At 37.7% G+C, this 22,472-nt stretch overlaps 2 protein-coding genes across 2 annotated transcripts; both read left to right on the forward strand.

Moving 5' to 3' along the window:
- The first annotated feature begins 3,930 nt into the window (after window positions 1-3,930).
- On the forward strand, window positions 3,931-7,248 carry LOC145679363 (uncharacterized). Its single transcript, XM_081749947.1, has one exon. The coding sequence runs from the start codon at window positions 3,931-3,933 to the stop codon at window positions 7,246-7,248; it is 3,318 nt and encodes a 1,105-aa protein (XP_081606073.1).
- A 4-nt stretch (window positions 7,249-7,252) lies between these two features.
- LOC145679368 (uncharacterized) lies at window positions 7,253-9,073 on the forward strand. Its single transcript, XM_081749952.1, has 2 exons — window positions 7,253-7,644; window positions 7,738-9,073. Exons 1-2 carry the CDS (start codon window positions 7,253-7,255, stop codon window positions 9,071-9,073), a joined length of 1,728 nt encoding a protein of 575 aa, XP_081606078.1.
- The last annotated feature ends 13,399 nt before the right edge of the window (window positions 9,074-22,472 follow it).

Genomic DNA, 22,472 nt, shown 5'->3' on the forward strand with positions numbered 1-22,472 from the left:
TACTTCGTTGTAACCAATCCTCTTGAATACAAACAATTCAATAATTTAAACTCCAATCACATAACAAATTGGTTTGCACATGATCATCATCTATTAATCAGAAAATATTTCTGAAATAATGTAAACTGTCTTACTTTATGTATCCTACACGTATCTCTGAACAAAGCCTTAAGAAAACAATAATAATAAATACCGTTCAGCTGGAAAATTAGTGCAGCGAAATCGTATCCAATGTTTTCATTACATTGCATGCTAATTTCAAACCAATCTGGTAACACTGAAAAAAAAATATCAGTGCGTCCTCTACCCAGAAACTGGTTCGATGAAAGTTTATCAACTGAAATTAAATCTCTTCATTGGACCAAGTTCTAAATCAATAACTGTCACTTTTTTTTTAGCTTAATATAACGCATCAACTAATGACAGTTTGGTTTGCTTTCTATTACACTTCTGAAGAATCGATTATTTTTTTCACGTTGTCTATAAGGAAACCATTAAAATAGTTCGAAATAGAATATTCCCTTTAAGAATCAGAGTTAAAACTGTCCGTTTTCAGTGCAAGCATTGGATTGGAAAATTCAATCACATAAAAGAGTGGCAATAAAATCTTTTAAGACCCTAGTGCTGAAATGAAGAATGGAGAAAATGTATTGGTTAACATCATACTTTTCATTTCCTTGTGAAGCGACATTTATGGAAAGTGTGTTTAACGCTGTTCGAGATGAAATCAACCACATTTGAAGGAACAAAGAAATCTTTTCATAGCCGATATGACTTGCGAAGTAATACTAAGTTCACCAGGTTTCATCAGATTGATTTTTAAACAAACGAGATCCCAAGAAACTCTCTACGTGGAAGTCGCTACAATTATTTCTCGTGAGGGCGCGCTTAGCGTAGTCGCTAACGCCCTCGCCTTTGGTACGAGTGGTCCCATGTTCGATTCCCGCTGGAGATACTCAACCGGAAATATGTACCAACGTTTTCAGGCCAGCATCCTGAATGAGGTTTCCCCTGGGATTGCCTCATTCACAGGATGGTACGTAACATAATGTTTTCAGGCTGCTTTCTTTATTCCCGTTTCCCGGGCAGCGTAATCGCCGAGGGACATCATCCCTCATATGATAATCAGAAATCTAATTCCTAATCTCAATCCTTTCTTCAACGTAGTTCTTGAATTATTTGTTTGTTAATGCGGAATTAAATTCTTATTCTGAGCACAAATGCCGTATACGTGTGGAGATTTTGTTTTCCGTGAGTCCAAACTATATCCACTCCAACCAGGGATCGAAGCCGAGTGCATTCCGCATCAAAGGCAAGAGTGCAAACCATTTCTATTCAATACAGATACGTTTAGGTTTGAAGTAATAGTTGGCAAAAGAATATGATAGTAAAAGCTTTCACTGGTTGTATCACACCCTATACTGTCGACTAGGTAAACCCTGGTGAAATCATCAGGTCAAAATATGTTATTTATTGCACGTTGACCTATCAAAATATTATTACGTATGGCTGACAAAGCTTTATACCCTGAAAAGAAATAGCAACTGTTCCTCTTGATATTCGAATATTTGTTTCGGTTCTTTATGTCCTATTTTAGTATGTCAAGTATTCTATTCATTAAATCACAGAATTATGGATCATGTAATTCTAGGAATAGATCACATATTGTATGAACTATTCTGCATTTGTTCTGAAGTACTCATTCTGATTTAGGAGTAAATTTCCGTGCTAATGAGTGTCTTTTTACTGCGCGTGGACTCGGGTTAACAATTCTCAGTGGGGATACTTTCCTTGGGTGCAAAACCCGAGTAGGGTTGTGATCTACTTTGAATATTAAGTTCCGGTCTCACATAGCCTCAATGCTGGAAAATGACGTTAAACTTAAATCATTCCGTGTCATATAAGTATGTTATCAAGTACTACAAGAAGGTTAACACTAAAATCAATCGAGTATATATTTAATTTGAGGTTAATGTGGAACAGCTAGAACTATGATTCCACAATGAATTTACAATGCTTTTACAGGGATATAAAGACATAATCTAGCAGAATAGGTCTATGACCAGCAAAAGATACTCCGTTAAAAACACGGTAAGTTAGAGTACAAGTGCAAGAGAACCCAATTGACTCGTAGGTTGATGGCCGTGATGGTTGATGTTTTGAAACACGTCATTTTGGGATGCAAAAGTCATTTTAGGATGAAGAAAATCAATACTGCAAGATAACGTTGTCCAAGTCGTCACTATGTCACATAACGAACAGTTTGGAAATAATACTATGCAGAAATTTACGCAATCTGTTGTTGATATTGTTTACTGGAAGTTGAATCGAGAGAAGAGTGCCTATGGAGTGGGCACCTTACCTACCTTAAGTCCAATGGAATTTGTCAATATGACATTTAAAAAAATACAAGGTGTATGTTGTGAAAATCAGGAATCTGGACCACCCATAAAAGAGGATGTTTGCTCCAATGGCTGCTCTGGATCCTCACATGTTGAAGAGAATTCATAAAATCATGGCTGAATGTAAGAAAATATGCTGCAAATGACGTATATGTGGAGTAACATGCCTGCATTGAGGAAATGAGCTGAGAATGGTGGCGTACGTGTGGAGTCAATCTACATTAAGGTAATTCACTGTTCATTGTACATTCTAAACTTTATATAGGTATCTAATATAATGACGCAACAAAACCAAGAACTTGTAATTACCTCCTCATACTTGAAGTTAATGAAGAGGCACCATGATCACTTTATTTGAGCAGTACAAAATTAAATGAACAGACGGTCGCTATACGGTATAATAGTAGTAAGAAGAGGATTTCATTTCAATAAAAAAGCGCACTTTATTTAAGAAAATTACATACAGGAAAATTAGAAAAGCATCATCGTCCTAGCAGAGCCTGTTTTTCAATTTAATCTTCAGAAGCGTGCTGAGCGCCTCTCAGCAGCGAGCAGTAACATTCTCTCTACTTCTCGTAACTAAACAACTTCATATGAAAAGCCAGAGATAAGAAAGGAGAGGATAAAAAAAAAAAAAAACTAAATATTAGTCTATGAGAAACTTAAGACGTTCGTTGCTTGAAAACTTCCAACCAAGTAGAAACAGCTGGAGCAACTTGAATGGAAGGATTCCAGGGATTTTACCTGTTTCTTTCTCAGCTTATTATTTTCGTCTTATTCCTGGAAACTCAGAAGAGAACAAAAAAAGTATATATTTTAGGTAAAACGAAGCAGAGCTATAGGAAAGGACGAGCTGGTTTACATGAATAATCAACAGAACGTGAGTTTATATACCAACAAGATTATAAAGAAAATGGCTTATGCTGCAACGAAAAGTACTGGATGCTTCCAGAACAATAAAAAGGGTATTAAAAGTGAATACCTTCTATGAACACAGAACTATGCATGCTGAAGTATAAAATATTCTGAAACCAACATACTCCTATTGTTTGGTTTAAAAAAAAAAAAAAAAAAAACTTTGTCAATTCAACTAATTGTCAATTGCCTCAATAGATGGCACGGGAGGTGTCTTCCCGCTTTAGGTTGTTGCCCTCATAGTTTTTGTTTGAAAATGTAGGTCACAATGTGTGTGTGGTGCGCGGCTTTTCCAATCGGTGTAACGGTGTGTGTGTGTTCGTGTAAATTCAAATAATCTTACCAAAACCAATAGTAAACATTATATTCTATTATAATCAACTTTAGTATACATCTCTCTTGTTGTTTTCGATTCTTTATAATAAATTCTCATCATTTATCTATCAATTATTGTGTGTGCATACGTACATTTTTTGGTCCACGCCGGACCGGATAAAGAACTAGCAATGAAAACAGTCCAAGGTCCTCCGGATTTCTAGTGGTGTGAATCGAACTTTTCTCTTCCCGTGTTCCGTTCGTCGTGTCGTGTCCGTTGTCTTTTCGTGTGTTCACAATGGAACAATTTCGTAGAAAAAAGGCAGTTGTAAAAAGAGAAGTGACTCGACTTCAGGGGAAAGTAGCGACTCAAATTCATAACCAAGACTTCAACGTGACATTTTACATCGAAAAATGCAAAGAACAGGACACAAAATGTAGTGAACTGGTGAATGAATTGGAAACTGTGTGTGATGAGTCGAACTATGAAGCGTTTGACGAAGAAATTAGTGAAATACAGGATAAATTAGAATCAATGTTAAGCAAATTATTGAACTTAGAAGAAGCAAGCAGTGGTACAAACTCGAGTGATGCTAAATCTGATGTAAAACTCCCGAAGTTAGAACTTCCTTACTTCAGTGGTGAGATTCATGAATGGATGTCATTCTGGGACTTATTTAGTGCATCAGTACATAATAATCAAACATTGACAGGTGCTCAGAAGCTACAGTATTTAAGGGCTTCTGTGCGGGGTGAGGCAGCAAGCCTCATTCAGTCGATTCCTGTAACCGGTCAAAATTACGAAGTGGCGTGTAATCTGTTAAAAAACAGATATGAAGACAAGAGAGAAATAGTGAATCAAACTCTGAAAAGACTTTTCGGTATACCGAAAGTGAGTGAAGTGTGTGCATCTTCATTAAGAAAACTTGTGGACATAACAACAGAATCTGTGCGTGTGCTAAAGGCACTAAATGTGCCTGTTGAACACTGGGACGTAATTCTTGTGCATGTGACATGTGAAAAACTTGACTCAGACTCAAGGCGTCAATGGGAACTGTCGTTAACAAGTACGCCTACCAGTGGTGAATTACCATCATTCCAATTATTAACTGATTTTCTAAATCAGCGAGCCAAAGCGCTAGCTGCAGCAGCGAGTGCAGATACAGATCAAAGTGCATCAACATCCCAAAAAAACTCTTCCACCATCAAGAACAAGCCACCAGGTGTTTTTCATAAGAACAGTGGACTCCCAAAACATAAAGTCACGCAGTCGTACCATGCAAGTACACAAAATTGCGTAAAATGCAACCAGCAGCATCCTCTGCATCAATGTAAAAAATTTATCGACATGTGTGTGAACGACAGACATGATTTTGTGAAACAAAATTCCTTGTGTTTTAACTGTTTAAAATATGGTTGTACTATAAGTCAGTGCAAGTCAACAAGCTGTCATAAATGCAAGAAAAGGCATCATACCCTCTTGCACTTCATTCAAGAACCTAAGCAAGTTGGTGATTCAAATCAAAACGGTAGCCAGCCCATTACCTCTCTCTTGTCGGCGAATGGAACTGGGTCTGAAGTGTTACTTTCAACAGCAGTGGTGTATGTGAGTGATCAATATAACAATTACCAACCTGTCCGTTGCTTGATTGACAATGGTAGCCAGACCTCGATGATTACAGAAAACTGTGTTCAAAAACTTGGCCTTCGAAAACAGAAGGTAAATATTACCATCACAGGAATCACGTCAAGTAGCGTAGGAAAGTCACAAGCTATGGTAAATATTCAGTTACAAGGGAGGTTCAACAAGAATGTTCAGTTAGCAACTAATGCCATCGTCGTGCCTGTAGTTACATCTAACATTCCGAAAAGTGTCGTGACAAACGTAGATCAGTGGTCACACATAAAGGGACTGGAACTAGCCGACCCTATGTTTCATATCCCGGGAAAAATTGAATTACTTCTTGGAGCTGACGTGTACGGTCATCTGTTAAGTAGTGGTAGGCGTGTTGGTTCTAGAGACACACCAGTAGCAATAGAAACTGTGCTTGGATGGGTACTAACAGGCCCCATCAAAACTAATCCTAGCCCATCAACTGTGTCATCCCACTTTGTGTCGTGCACATTAGATTCAGTTTTAAGAAACTTTTGGGAAATTGAAGAGTTGCCGTCAGCAAAACATTTGTCCCCCGAAGAAAATGCTTGTGAAAATCATTTTGCAGCAACTCACAAGCGTGACAGTGATGGAAGGTACATCGTTCAGTTGCCGTTTCGTGACAACGAACCTAACCTAGGTGCTTCCAGAGAAACTGCAATCAAAAGGCTAATCAGCATTGAAAGAAAGTTAACACGGTCACCAGAACTACAAAAACAATATTGTGATTTCATGAATGAATATTGGTCTCTCGGACATATGGAATTAGTGCCATCTGATACAGCACAGAATTCTCAATGTGATCCCAACTACCTTCCACATCATTTTGTATTGAAAGACAGTACAACAACTAGTTTACGTGTCGTGTTTGACGGGAGTGCTAAAACTTCAAACGGTCTTTCATTAAATCAAAACTTAATGATAGGACCTAAATTACAGGATGATCTGATTTCTATTGTACTTCGTTTTAGATTGCATCCCATAGCTTTATGTGGTGATGTTGCTAAAATGTATCGGCAGGTAAGGGTGTGTACAGAGCATACTGACTATCAACGAATCGTGTGGAGAGAAAGCTCCGAAGAACCGATTCGTGATTTCAGATTAGTGACAGTGACCTACGGAACAGCATGTGCCCCGTATCTTGCGGTGAAGTGTTTACAGCAGTTGGTTACTGACGAAGGGGAAGCATTTCCTCTTGCCGCAAAAACTGTGCTTAGTGATTTTTTCGTCGATGATTGTGTAACAAGTGTACGGTCAACCGAAGAAGCATTGGAACTATACACTCAATTAACACAGCTTCTATCGAAGGGTGGATTTGAGCTGCGAAAATGGACTTCAAACGATGTAAAAGTGCTAGAACATATCCCACCTCATCTTCGTGAAAGTAGTTTGCCATTCCATTTCAGTGAGAATGATGTGATTAAGACATTAGGAATTCAGTGGTGTCCATCGCTTGACCAGTTCTCGTTCTGTGTAACGGTTCCTCGAAACTACTCAGTGTTAACGAAAAGAGTACTACTTTCAGAAATTGCGAAACTGTATGATCCATTAGGATGGCTCAGCCCAACAACTATCAAAGGGAAGTTGTTAATACAAACACTGTGGAAATTGCAGCTTGATTGGGACGAAGTTTTGCCGAGTGAAATATCAAGTGCATGGAGAAAATATTGTGAAGAGTTTCCCATACTACAAGGGATTAAGATAGACAGGTGTATGGTACCAAGAAATGCTGTGCAATTGCAATTAATAGGATTTTCAGATGCATCTGAGGCTGCTTATTCATCCGTTGTGTATTTGCGTTGCTTATGTGCCGACCAAGGTGTTACAGTAAAACTCGTATGTGCGAAAACAAGAGTGGCCCCTGTAAAAAAAATTAACTCTTCCCAGACTGGAGCTCTGTGGAGCTGTTCTCCTAACACGCTTAATGAACATGGTAGTGAATTCGTTACGTATGAACTTTGACAGCATGCATGCGTATTCGGATTCAACTATTGTGCTTGCATGGATTGCGTCCCCACCCAGTAAATGGAAAACATTTGTGAGTAATCGCATTGCAGAAATTCAGCAGTCTGAAAATATTGAGTGGTATCACGTTTTAGGAAGCGAAAATCCTGCTGACTGTGCTTCGAGAGGGATTAACCCGTCAGATCTCGTCACGCATCCATTGTGGTGGTCAGGACCAAGTTGGCTATACAACACAGTGTTGCCAACCAGTGAGAATCAGGAATGTGACATTGAAGCGGTGAAGAGTGAGCAGAAAAGTAGTGTTGTTGTGTTGCATACTGCAAGTGACATCAGTTTTATTGCTAAATTCTCATCATTCATGAGGCTTCAGAGAGTTGTAGCCTGGTGCAAAAGGTTTATTTTCAATTGCAAGTCAGGAAGCCATAGCAAACTAAGTGGAGTGTTATCTACAGGTGAATTGCAATAAGCAACTCATTGCTTGGTAAGGCTTGCTCAACAAGATGAATTTCAGCAAGAAATCAAGTGTTTGAAGGAAGGAAAACCTTTGCCTACGAAAAGTCGTCTTGTGTGCCTCAACCCTTTTCTCGATGACCACAATATTCTCAGAGTGGGTGGCAGGTTGCAACACGCAAATTTAAATTTCAACGCAAAGCATCCAGTCCTGCTTCCACGTAATCATGTGCTCACAAGGCTTATTGTAGAACAAGAACACCGCAATAATTTTCATGCTGGCCCTCAGTTGTTGCTGGCAGTTCTACAGCAGCGTTTCTGGATTATTAGAGGTAGAGATTTAGTGCGACATATAATCAAGCAGTGCGTCACCTGTCATCGTCAAGCTGCAGAATCAGCTCATCAACTTATGGGCAATTTGCCCTCTCCACGTGTTAACCCAGGTCGGCCCTTTCAGGTATGTGGAGTGGACTTTGCTGGTCCAGTGACATTAAAAAACATGAAAGGACGCGGTCAGAAAACGTACAAGGGATATATAGCATTATTTGTGTGCTTTTCCGTGAAAGCGATACACCTAGAAGTAGTAAGTGATTTAACTACAAGTGCCTTCATAGCAGCTCTGAAGCGCTTTATAGGGAGAAGAGGTAAACCTACACATATATATAGTGATTGTGGCACTACATTCGTAGGTGCAAATCGGGAGCTCAAAAACATGTTAAAGATAGCGCATCGTAGTGAACATCGAGATGAAGTTTCTAACTTTCTTAGTTCGCAAGGCATCTCGTGGCATTTCAACCCCCCTAGTGCGCCGCATCATGGAGGTCTGTGGGAAGCAGGGGTCAGATCACTGAAACATCATTTGCGTCGTATTGTGGGTAACGTGATCCTCAACTTTGAAGAACTGTGCACAGTCTTAGCACAAATTGAAGCCTGTTTAAATTCCCGCCCTCTCACAGCAGCATCAAGTGATCCAAGTGATTTGTGTGCATTGACTCCTGGCCATTTCTTAATTGGCGAGCCATTGGTTGCCTTTCCTGAACCTGACTTAACTAACGTGAAGTTGTCACCACTTGCTAAGTGGCAACTTGTGCAAAAATTAGTGCAGCATTTTTGGCGAAGGTGGTCCAGTGAATATTTATCTCGACTCCAACAACGGCCAAAGTGGTGGTGTACTGAGACGAACATTAAGATTGGTGATATGGTAATTCTAAAGGACGACAAAACATCACCATTACACTGGAAGCTGGCAAGAGTGGTAAACATTCATCCAGGTAGTGACAATCTTGTACGTGTGGCAACAGTGAAAACAACACAAGGACTCATGAAAAGACCAATTGTGAAATTGTGCCCACTTCCTTTCAATCAGTCGTAATTTTGTTTGTTTTGATAACTTAATTTTGTTGTATGTGTTGAAATTCAGTGAATTTCAAGGTGGGCGGTATGTTTGGTTTAAAAAAAAAAAAAAAAACTTTGTCAATTCAACTAATTGTCAATTGCCTCAATAGATGGCACGGGAGGTGTCTTCCCGCTTTAGGTTGTTGCCCTCATAGTTTTTGTTTGAAAATGTAGGTCACAATGTGTGTGTGGTGCGCGGCTTTTCCAATCGGTGTAACGGTGTGTGTGTGTTCGTGTAAATTCAAATAATCTTACCAAAACCAATAGTAAACATTATATTCTATTATAATCAACTTTAGTATACATCTCTCTTGTTGTTTTCGATTCTTTATAATAAATTCTCATCATTTATCTATCAATTATTGTGTGTGCATACGTACACCTATTCTAAGACTACTATAAAATGTTCTCGAAGCTTTAAATATGAAAAGATCAAAATTAGCTCCATTGAAAGATACTGAAAAATTTTTAAGCCCATTGATTCATAACGGGAATTATTTTTCTGTTGATCGAAGCGGAATTTGGTTTAATTTTCAATGATTTCTTCCTCAAATCTTTCAAATGCTCCTTAATTTATATTTTTTCTATTTATAATTTCAATATTTAATAATCAAATTTAAACTTTCTACGCCTGCCAGAGATTTGAACGAAACCATACTCTCATGTCGGGGGTCCTAGTGACCCCACCAATTATCAAAGAGTCATGATTAATACATCGCTGGAAAGCTTATGGAACATCGATTCCGATGAAGTAATATTTCTACAATTCCCGCCCTATTAGTAGAAGAAGAAGAAACAAAAACTCGTAAAAATATGAAAAAAATAGAATTTGGGGGACCCTGGTAACCCTTGCAGTCACCCTACGCTGACAAAATAATGCTGATGTGTAGGCAACACACTTCTGACAATAATATAAAAATGGTAGCATTGCTGCAATACAAAGCGTTTTATTCAAATGCTCTGTATATCATTTTCGAAGGGCTGTTGCAGACCTTCGAGTTGGTGACCCTGGTGACCCCTCTAATTATCACAGGCGAGTCATGTTGAAACATCGTTGGAAAGTTTATGAAAGATTCCAAAACTTAACATTTGTGCAGACCAATTCAGTGAAAATATTTCTTGTCTTATATGGGACCGTCCTGAAAATAAATGTTATTTACTTTTAAAAAAAACGACTCAAAAAAATTGACCAATTTTGCCACCACCTTCCTCCATATAAGCAGCAAGTACACATACAGGGTATTACGGTATAGTATTATGGAATACTATTACCATGTAGTGGACTACTTCATTGCTTCACATACGAATTTTTATAACTGTACTCCCATTCCCCATTTTTTGTATCAGTTTTTTATGAATGCCTCCCGCCAAAAAAAACCTGATGCAAAAAACACAAACTTTACCCTCTCCCTCCACCGTGGTACCCCCCACATACATACTACAATTAATTAACGATATTAAAACAGAAAAAAAACGTACGTCAAGACGAAGAGGTTAGCGAAAAATCGTGGAGCATGGAAGCTTTTCAGCTGCAGCAAGTGACTTGCCAATAACGGCAGAATACCTTTGATGGTGATGATGTTACATATACAAATTTACACTGTTAGCTTAGTATACTTTTATGTAACTACAGGGAACAAACTGTAGTCTATTAAAAATGTTTAAAATGCGTCTCCTAAGGGGGTCGGAGGTTCAAAGTGAATGCCATAAATTGTGCATCTCCTACGAGGCTGGAAAAACGAAACTTGCTGTATATAAACTCATTTTTAGATGAGTGTTTCAGAATTTCCGAAAGTTCCATATCTAAGGGAGAAGGTGAGTGATTCCTAAAATACTTTTAATTTCCAATTATGTATTCATACATAAAAAGGCAAAAATAAGGAAAGGGTAGAACCGTTCTACAATGAACTTTTGTTGCCTAGTTAGCAATTGGGTCGGCCTGGGTTCTTGTCAACATACTTTGATTGAAATGGGTGACCTAAAGGGGATGAAGCGGGCTTTCATTTTTCAGAAAATGTAACTGTTGCGCCCTTTGAAATATATTTCTGAACATATTTAGCACTTGGCTGGAGCTGAATACAAATATATCTTTCAAATATGTTTCCATAAACGTATTCTTCCCGTGAGAATAATGGGCATTTCAACTACTAATATTATATTTAGTCATCGATATTTCGAAAAATCTCGTATAAAACCACCATCTACTTCTTAAGAAAATAAATAACCAACGGGGAAGAAAGTTAAAGCACTGTAAATCTGAACAGAACAAGAGTGTAAGAAAGGATGAAGACAGGAGAGTTTTCCGGAGGGGAGGGGGAGAGAAAACGATGTGGGTTCCTCAGGTAACAGATCAATAATGAAGCATCCATCAACTATATTATCTATCTTCGGCTGACAAGCCCATTATATTCCCTACTCTTCCCGCTCACTTGCTGAAAACCTTTCGCAAGAGAAGAGAATTTACCAGTCTGTTTTATAGTAAGGTGTCTGCTGCCTTTAAATTTAGCGCCGCGCAGTACCGCTCTTTTCCAGTGACAGGACATGATTTAATAATATTCAGCACATTGAAACATTTTCTACATTCATCAACAATGTTCGATTTATGTTGAGACATCTACCTCATAATGAATACATTACGTTATACTAGAAAGAAAAATATGAACAAACGTACACGAGAAGACCGTATATACCTATATGGAAGACCAAACTTATGTCAATAAGGGTTAAAACTTTATATACTACGTCGCTGTGTTAATTTGCAACTAAAATTAGTTTTCTCAAAGTTACAGGTAACCATTTTGTTTTCTCATATTCAAAGTCTAGATCACTTCATTTCATGAAAATAGTTAAGTTCCCTAAATGAGCTTTCCCACAGCTACGACCTAGTGTAATGTTTTGAGAAAACTTTGCGAAAACTAGGCTTGAGTTTACTCACCCAAAACCATCAAACTTATTTCACGAAGATCGTTGGAAACTCCCGAGAAGAGCCCCTAAGAGTCTTATTTATTTATTTTTTTTAACAGTTTCTCAATGAATTTTTCTATTCTCTGTTCAGCGTAAGCTCTAAACTCCGATAAACAAAATATTTGTATCCTTCCGCTTGTCTCAAATACGATTGGCTAGTGATGTATCACTCCCACTCCCCACGGGGAGAAGCAAATTATATACGTGCATTTTAACAATACTGTTTCGTGTTATCCAGATACTTACAGCAGCAGCAGAAAAAGAAAAAAAGAAAAAAATTCGAAAGATTAAAAGAAATATCTGAGTTTCGCTGGTAAACAATTGTTGCTTAGTGAGTAAAGGTTTACCTTGTTGATGTTTCACCACAACACTCACTGAACCGGGATTCATGTCAGTCATCTTTCAGACTTAAAAGCAGAACACGCCTTCAAGTTGAATTGGCGCCATAATTACTGCGTATGCTTAGTGTTTATTTGTATTGTTTCTTTAACCACACTCGATTGCACTATTATTAGATAATCCGTATTATATGTTTGTCATTTATAATAATGTAGTAGTTTTATATGGAGGTTCATAGTGAAAGTAATAATCAAATGATATGAACTATTTTGCGGAGGAGTACAAGCCTCGGTAGGCCAACAGCAAATCAGTGAGATTTAGTTTCACATGGCTTTGTTTATCGCAGTTTAGAGCTTACGCCGAACAGGGTTTAGGATCAAAACCAGTAATGCCAATTTAGCCTATTTTCGGCTAAATCTAGCCTATTTGGATAGGCATTTAGCCATAGAAATCTACGAAATGCCTATAGCCTTAAATATAGCTTATTTTTATGAAACTCTTTTGTTACTTTTAGCGTTAAATTAATTCTAAAAATACTTTTCTTTTGAAAATAAAATGTAATTTTAAAAAATAGCCTATTTTTCATTATATAATATTGTCTTAATTGATTTCTCTAGACAGAGGGTGTTTTATTACGCAGCCTAGGCCTACACTTCTTTTTCATTTTCCTCTCTCCCCACCCATTCTCTGAATTTCAATGTTGCTCCAGTAACGTTCCCGTTTACTACTTTTTAATTATTTTAAGTTTCATATTTCGTTACAAGAATGAAAGTTTTCCAATACAAATTTAGTAAACTGTTCAGTGCTTCAAGCTACATAGATTGTTTCTGTTTATTATAGAAAACAAATAGGATATCTAATTAGCTTGAAAACTCTCAATGCAATCGTGATGATTGATGTGGGTGTACGGAAAAATAAGAAGTGTTTGTAAGGACTATGACCTGCTGAAAGAAGTACTACTGAAAATTGAGACAATGCCAGTCTAGAATCCAACAATGTTGCATCCAGTTCCAGCGCCTCGGCTAGCTGGTACGTCATGGATGATGACTTATTTCAATTCAACTGATAATACATGGCTGTTGACTTTCACAAGTCAGATGAGTAGTTAATGGATTTTATTGTAATTAAAAGTCATTATATGTTACTTGTTAGTCTTTGGCGAATAAAATACAACATTCAAATTTTACTATAGTTCACTTCCTACACACAAAAAAAGGGGTTTTAAATCCACAATGTGTATTAAGACCTATACCGCCGTGCTAAGCAAGAGTGCCGTATCTACACTAAACCTGAGATTGAAAAAAACAACCTCAAAGTTTTTGCTCTTGACGCTTGACGCTCTTTTAAAAAATCATGTAACACTCTACTAAAAAATACGTTGAAAATCTTCTGACTCATACGATTTTCAATACATTTTTAGTAGAGTGCTACTTAGGTTGTTTTCCCAATTTCTGGTTTATTGTAGATACAGCATTCTTGCTTAGCACAGCAGTTCAAAATCTAGCCTTTTTACGTAAAAAAAGCTTATTTCTGAAGGTCATCTAGCCTATTTTCTTCAGAGGTTGTTGGCAACACTGGTCAAAACCTAACCATCGGAGTCTGTATGAGTGGCAAGAAGGAGCAATTGTCTCTTCCCCCGACACAGCAAAATATTGTGCTTCAAAAAAATAAAATAAAAAATAAAAATAAATAAATAAAAGAATAGTGCATGAGTATATGTGCAAAATAAGTAGGTATTTACTTAATTAGACCTGTTTATATATAAAACCTGCATTAGTTTGGAATGCCTCTTATTTCAGAACATTAACAATAGCACAGTCTAAAACCAATTACATTGTATGTATTTATCCACATTTCTTTTTAATACGTATTACATACAGATGGTGATCAGAAAAATGGAAACACCTGAACGAAATTGCAACTTACCAGATTAATATGGTGCCGGGCCACCTTTCGCCTTCAGAACAGCCTTGATGCGACATGGGATGGAAGCATAGAGGTCGTGAATGGTAGCAAGTGGAATTTTACACCATTCCTCGTGCAGGGCATCGGACAGTTCTGTGAGAGTGGATGGAGGTGGAAATCGTCGCTGGAGTCGTGTTTCCAAGACGGACCACAGATGTTCAATTATGTTGAGATCTGGGGATTGGGCGGGCCAGGGGAGGTGTTAAACTTCATCCCGATGTTCCCCAAACCACGCTGCAACAACGCCAGCTGTGTGAATGGGTGCATTATCATCCTGGAAGATGGCGTCATTGTCTGAGAACAACATCCGGACCATAGGATGAAAGTGGTCTCCTGAAATTGCGACATAATCGTTGGCAGTGATTCGTCCGCTAAGTGTGACCACAGGACCCAATGAAAACCATGATATGGCGGCCCACAGCATCACCGAGCCGCCGCCATGTTTCACAGTTGGGCGAAGACACTGCAGATCATAAACACGACCCGTGGTTGGAAATAGGGTGAAGGATGACTCATCCGACCATATCACACGTTTCCAGTCCTCAACGGTCCAAATTGCACGGTCGCGGCACCATTTGCGGCGTGCGAAAGCGTTATGGTCCCTGATGAGCGGTTTGGCTCGTGCAATGCGACCCCGTAAGTTCATGTCATGTAATTCTCGGCGGACTGTGATTCTCGAAACAGGGTGGGGGAGGTGCTGATTGAGTTCCTCCGTCACTTGCTCCGCAGTGGCACGACGGTTCTGCGTGATAATGCGCTTTAATACCCGGCGTGACCTGTCACTCATGATTTTCTTCCGCCCACTGTTCCGCTTCCCCGATGTGGTTTTCCCGTGTGTTGTGTAGGCCTTCATCACCTTCGACACTGTGCCATGCGACACATCTAACACAGTAGCCACTGCCGTCACACTCACTCCACATAACCGCGCACCAACAATTTGCCCTCTTTGAAAATCTGAGAGGTCTCCCATTTTACACTACCTCCGTCTGTTGCAGCCACTGGACACTGCTGTTCCACTGCGCCTGACGTAGTATTGAGACCGACCTAACACACCACCATCAGCGGTCCGGCGCTGAGGGCGCCACGACACCACTGCCAACCCATACATCTGACGTGTTCAATTTTTCTGATCACCATCTGTATATTATTGTATATTTATCTGTAATATCAAAGAGTTTTATTGTATGTATTCTATAACAATTCGTAATTTTGAATGTGATAATTCCATTGTCACTGGGGTGCGGTGCGGTGAGTAGATTTTTACCGATACCATATTCATTGCAATCGAATCTATGAAAGAATGGATATTAAACTATAGGAAAGGGATAAATTGAAGTAGGGATACCACATATACAATATGCGGATTCATTTCACATGCATCTGCAAACGTAAATTAATATTGCAAGGATCCGTACACCCACACATACTATATACCACATGTTTTTACTATAAGTATACTATGAACACGTGGTTTTACGATTCATAAATAAATAGTGGTAGACAACAAAAGAAAGTCACACCTACAGGAAGAGACGAAGAGGCCCGAAGAACCGAAGTTTCACGAGGATGGGCTTTAAAAGGAGTGTCCAACGAGGAGACCGGCATCAGAGCCTGTATCGATCGTTCACTTACAATCCCTACTCCCAAGACCGCTTACACCTCTAATTTAAGACGGACGAGAAATGGATACAGGTACTATGGATTAAGAGCTTCTATCAAACATAATATTAAAGTCAATGTGCTAATGGAATTTTCGATTATTAATATAAAAAAAAGCAACAATGTATGTGGTAGTAAATTCCTACCACTTCCGGTATTAGTACAAAGATTAGAGAGGAGGCAGAATATATTATTGGGAAGTCCAATTGATTGCAGGAAACAGCTTCTCCACCTATTACAGTTTTCTCTCTATAGCGATCACTGTTAAAACCACTTACGGTTTTAATGGAGAGATTAGAGTGGAAATTATATATATATATATATATATATATATATATATATATATATATATATATATATATATGTGTGTGTGTGTGTGTGTGTGTGTGTGTGTGTGTATGGGGGAGAGTTTCAGTGATTACAGAAAGCTGCTTCTTGCTATGTATTCTATGGTAAGCAACGTTAAAACCGGAAGCGATTGACTTCTGCAACTTCCGGATTGAATAGGGGTTAAGAGAGAAGATGGTATCTATTCTTAGAAGTGAAAGAATGGGGGGGAAGACAACGCCGAAGCCATCGGTATGAGGGGTGGTGGTAGAAAGGGAATAAAATTGCGGATTTTTATCGTTACACTTACATTGAAATGCATATCCGAAGGGGGAAGGGATCCACATACTTTCTCCTAGCAAAGATGGGGGATTTCAGCCAGTAAACTTTAAAAATATATTTTCCGCTACTAGATCCTAATTATATTTATTGCTGACGTCCTCTTTAAACTTTAACTAATCAATCAATAATTACATTTATCTTTTTCACCTCCCTTTCCGATTCCGACCCCCAAGTTGAGAAATCCCGTATTAGTATATTATTACGGGATTGAATATATACATGTATATATGAAAATTACTTTCTTGCAGCCCTAAATGACGTCCCTATACTACTTTAGCTGCATCCTTAAGCTCCGAAACTTATTACTTAAGCCACACGATCTTATTTGTCAATTGACAAAAGATGTCTAGCCTCTACATGATCAAATCCTGGATCAGCTACCAACAATACCTGTGTTGATTAACTACTTCATAGTTTCCTCATCAAGCAGTGATGGTCTCAGATTTCCCGGGGGGAGTTAAATTACGGGAGGTGAAAAGTATTGCAAAACACAGGTAATCACTTTGAGGACGGTCGGAGATACAGTTCCGGGGGGAAATTTCTTTGCTTTTGGGGAAACTCCCCCAGGGTCACTCCTGAAATCATTACCACACAAGTGTGGTAAACACTATATTCTATATTCTGGGCCTTTGCAGCATGGACTATTTCTTAGCACTAGACACATACAGTATTTTCTTAGTATTGAATTTTCAGATTACTTTAATACATACTTCTTTAACAGCACAAATTTCTTATGATTTTTTCCTTATCCTATCACTCAGCAAACTAATTTAACTACCTATGGCTTGAGAAACTCAAAAGCAACTTTAGTTCCTTACTTTCTATACACTATTAAAACTTGCCCCTTTAAAAGTAAATTTTTACAGAACAACTTTCTCGTTTTCTCATTTAAGAGCAGACACTGCAGTGCTCTTTCTACTGTTACGGTTAACTTTGTCACAAAAGAAAAAGAAAAAAAGTCCAGCCCTTTCACACCTCCGTGGATCGACAGTCAATTTAATTAGGTCATTGTTGCGAGGCAGCCACCGAACCTCGAATGACAGATCTTAGTTCCCAGCCTGAAAACTAACGAATGGTGTCCAAATCAGTGTTACCAACTCACGTCTTGCTATTCTTCTTGTATTCTCTGTCCGAGTAAGTTTTGTCCTGATTAAGCTTTGACTGAATGAGCGGATAGAATAGTTTGCTTCATCATCAAGTATTGTCATTTGAAGGTTGTCAATACATTCTTAACAACACTGAAAAACAGATTTAGCAATCTTTAATAAAATTCAAAGTACAATCATTAGACACCAGGACGTACACAGATGGCGGGTCCTTGAGGTTCGTAGCCTCCTCAAAATCCCGATTTAACTAAGTTCAGTCTAATTTTACGGGTGATTATACAAATTTTAATATACGGATAATTTATCCTTATATTGGACTTCCCCAAAAGTTTTGAACTCCTCCTGAAAAAAAAAATCCTGCGTACGTGCCTGTTGGACACTTCTTTAGGAAATTTGAGTAGATTGCATGATTATTATACGTATGACAGCAGAAAATAAACAATCCTATTGGTATAGGATAACTTTTTTCTTTACAGGAAGGCCTACAAAGTATCAAAACATGCTACTTGAGTTCGAGCGCAAAGCTTTTAAATGAAATTTGGATGTTCAAGTTTTATTTGTATACTGGTTGAACGCCCGCTCTTCGCACGGAAAAAATAGTCTATGAAAATTATTTGACAGGTGTGTATGAATTCCTTTCCCCACTTAGGATATTTTAATTGAAACGGAATGGTGAGAAACCCAAGTGCTAAATATGTTTACATGTTTCTCTTGTTGTTTAACCGCTTCGGTATTATCTCCTGTCTCTGCTCTTCTAAATATGTTGTTGGACATAATATGCTTAGGGTTACCAGAAGGTTCTATAGAGTTCCATTCGTTCTACTCAACTAAACTTGGACTTAAATGTCAGTGGGACTGTCACCAATCAATTTCGCGTCTCCGAAAACTACATATTCGACACTTACCTCGATCATTTTGGACAGTTTATTTTTTCACCCCTTCTCAATTCTCTCTCTGGTGATGGGGACTGAACTTGGACTTTAACGGCCACGGATGTCACTATTCATCTCAGCGACCGCGAAAACTATGGATTCGACACTAATATCGATCGTTTTCAATTATGTTTACATGTCACTTCTTCCCACCCAATCCTAGGGGTGTATTATCTCTATAGTATTTTCCAGATTGTAAGCCACATGTGTATTACGTTTGGTTTATTGCTCCACGCGTTCCAGAGTTGTGCTGAAGTAAAATAATATAGAATATATAAATGATACTACTACTACTACTACTACTACTACTACTACTACTACTAATAATAATAATAATAATAATAATAATAATAATAATAATAATAATAATAATAATAATAATAATAATAATATGTGATATATATTTGGTATTCTGTGTTTTATCAACGATATTTTTTAAAATATACGTAGGTAAACAGAATGGATTTAAAATCAAACACGAAGGGAACATACAAAAATATGCTAGTTCTTACATTACTATAGTGTAATGTTATTTTATTAGTCTTCTTTTTTTTTTTTTTTAAAAAAAAAAAAAGATTAATATTGTATACTGAAAACTGAAGTTTAAGCGTGGACAGAATAACAATAAGTTCTTGTAATGTTAGATATGTCTATGTGACAATTCAGTATCTGTTAAAGCATGACTGAAACATATGTCATTTCAGATGATGAACAGTGATTTGAGAAATGTTTTTTTAAAATGAAAAACAAGCTTATTAAAACATTTCCTGGCAGGCCCGCAACTAGGGTTTCTGTCACCCGGGGCAAACACACAATTCGGCGCCCCCCCCCCCCAAGGTTTAGTTGAAAAGTATCACTTATGGATTGCAACTTTGTAAATAACATTCTTAATGAAACCAGTTATATCGATTTTTAAGTACTTTAACCCTCCAATACGCGCGCGGGCTACCATTGTAGCCCAGCGTTTTTATTTTCCTTGCCGCAAAGTATTTCGAGATGATAACTCAAAGGGTTCTGTGTACCTTTCTATCAACTATCATTCTGCGTGTTTAGGGTGTGGTCAAACGTAAAATCGAAAGGATCTCATTGTTATTCTGCTTGAAAGTTTCATGGGCTACATCTGTAGCCCGCGAGACTATTGATGTCACGGGTGTTCCAAAGCGTCAAAGTTTTTTCATTATAGTTTGAGTGTTGATCAGATGGTCAATGAGTTTGCAAAATGCCAATTCTGATGAGAAATGTTTTTAAAACCAATATTTACGATCCAAAATCATTGAGAACATAAGAATGCAACAATGAAAAGCTTATTTTTATTTCTGTAAATTTTTCGGTGTAACCCTTTGATGTGGAGAAAAGAAGAAAACTTTCCATCAACAATGAAGCACACAAGAACTCCACACTATATTGTTATGTGTACCTCTCGAACTTGAGCACTTTCTGTACCTTTTGGGCACCTTTCTGTATACTTTCTCTTTCTGTATATATGCCCCTCTAAGGTGCACACAAGTGATAGAAAAAACTGATTCGACAAAGCATCTCTCTTTACAGTGCATTAACTAGAAAGTTCATTAAATATGAAAGAAATTGCTTCATAAAATATTAATAAATAGATCAAGATATTTAGAGTATTTAATGTATAGTAAATATTATACATTATAAACGATTAATGTAAAAAAATTATTGAAATTAACAATAAAGCATAATAACGCATAAGTTGGACTGATAATAACAATTCAAAATACCTCGAAGAGCTCTCAAGCAAAACTAATAGATAAAGCTTCATACAGCCTTCACTCGCAAAATCTCTTGGTAGGCGTACAAGAAACAATTAAATACACCGAGTAAATTACACTGGTCGACATGGGTTTTGATGTCTGGACACTAATTGCTATTTTGAACAACTATTTTGATACTGATCCCAAAACCATGTTTCTTTTGTTCCCATCACCCACAGTTTTTCTATTTTTACTCGGTAGATGACAGGGCGCATAATATTACAATAATGGATAATTTAGACATTCAAAGTTTTGTTGTAAATTCTTAAAAGTAACCGAAAGAAATACGTAATTTTTTGCTGTTATAGCTAGTCTCATTAACTGATGTAATAAAGTGCAATTTTTTCATGTATCGTATTACTTAATGTAAGAAATCACGGTGTAAGTGTCACGTAAACAATTTATGTATACACAGCTCTAGGATACGTTGTTTTGATCAAGTTTCTCTGCAGTTTGTTGCTTTGAAACAATGAAACAATGTCATCTAGAAAGTGTGTGAACTCTCCAGACATTTTTTGTTACATTTGTGGATGTTATGTAGTGAAGAGACAAAGACAACGTGTAACAAAATTTGTGAAGGATGCATACAATGCATATTTTGGAATGAAATTAGGTGACCAGGACAAAAGTGGGCCCCACATACAGTTTGCAAGACTTGCGTGGAGGCTTTGCGATTGTGGACATGTGGCAAGAAGAAAACCCTACCGTTTGGAATCCCAATGGTATGGCGTGAACCAAAAAAATCACGTTGAAGACTGCTCTTTCTGTGCTGTTAACGTTAGTGGTTTTAGTGCTAAGAACAAAAGTAAGGTGAACTATCCAAACAACATACAATCAGCTATCAGATCTGTAGCTCATGGGCCAGATATACCTGTACCATATGTACCTTCTATTGTCGAAAGTTGTTCTAGTGACAGTGAAGTTGAGGTAGAATTAGAACAGCCTGATGATGATGCATTGTATCCTAGTACGAGTACTAGCACTCCAAAGCCACTTACACAACATGAACTTAATGATCTTGTGAAAGATTTAAATTTTCCAAAAGAGAGTGTCCAACTTCTTGGTTCCCGGTTGAAGAAAAATTGTCTCTTGTCTCCTGAAACACATTTTTCATGGTACAGGCATCGATAGAAAGAACTACCATACTTCACTGAAGAAGAAAATTTAGTGTATTGCAACAACATAAGAAAAGTGGTAGAATTCTATGGTACTGCATACAATGCAACAGAATGGAGATTCTTTATTGATGCATCGAAGGCCAGCTTAAAAGGTATTTTGTTGAGCAACTGTAATGTATTACCATCGATTCCCATAGCATATTCTGTGTTCTTGAAGGAAACGTATGAAACGTTGAGACTTATGCTCGTAAAAGTGAAATATGAAGAACAAGGTTGGTCAGTATGTGGCTATTTTAAAGTGATAGCATTGTTGTTAGGTCTCCAATCAGGGAACACAAAATTTCCCTGCTTTTTGTGTGAATGGGACAGTCAGGACAGGAAAGTGGAAATGTGGCCACGTAGAAAGTCTCTCTCTCCAGGAAAGAATGTGACACAACAGCAATTGGTGCCATCGTCTAAAATACTACTCCCTCTATTGCACATTAACTTAGGAATCATGAAACAGTTCGTTAAAGCATTAAACACGGAAGGGGAATGTTTTAAATACATTGCAACTAAATTTCCAGTAATCAGTGATGGGAAACTGAAAGAAGGCATTTTTGTTGGCCCTCAAATAAGAAAGTTGATGCTTGACCGTGAATTTGAGCAAATAATGACAGAAACTGAAAGGGAGGCCTGGGTTAGTTTCAAACTGGTAGTTGCCCATTTTCTGGGAAATGAAAAACATAAGAACTATGAACATTACGTGAAAAACCTTTTGAAAAATTTATGTAAACTTGGAAGCAAAATGAGCCTAAAGTTACATTTCCTCAACTCCTATCTTGATTTTTTTCCACGTAATCTCGGAGA

The sequence above is a fragment of the Thermobia domestica genome, chromosome 1, assembly GCF_964235325.1.
Source record: "Thermobia domestica chromosome 1, izTheDome1.hap1.1, whole genome shotgun sequence".
Taxonomy (NCBI): domain Eukaryota; kingdom Metazoa; phylum Arthropoda; class Insecta; order Zygentoma; family Lepismatidae; genus Thermobia; species Thermobia domestica.

Coding starts and splice junctions, on each gene's coding strand:
- LOC145679363 (XM_081749947.1), top strand. CDS start 3,931: ATGGAACAATTTCGTAGAAAAAAGGCAGTTGTAAAAAGAGAAGTGACT.
- LOC145679368 (XM_081749952.1), top strand. CDS start 7,253: ATGCATGCGTATTCGGATTCAACTATTGTGCTTGCATGGATTGCGTCC. Junction 7,645..7,737: donor GTTGTAGCCTGGTGCAAAAG/GTTTATTTTCAA, acceptor TTGCTTGGTAAG/GCTTGCTCAACAAGATGAAT.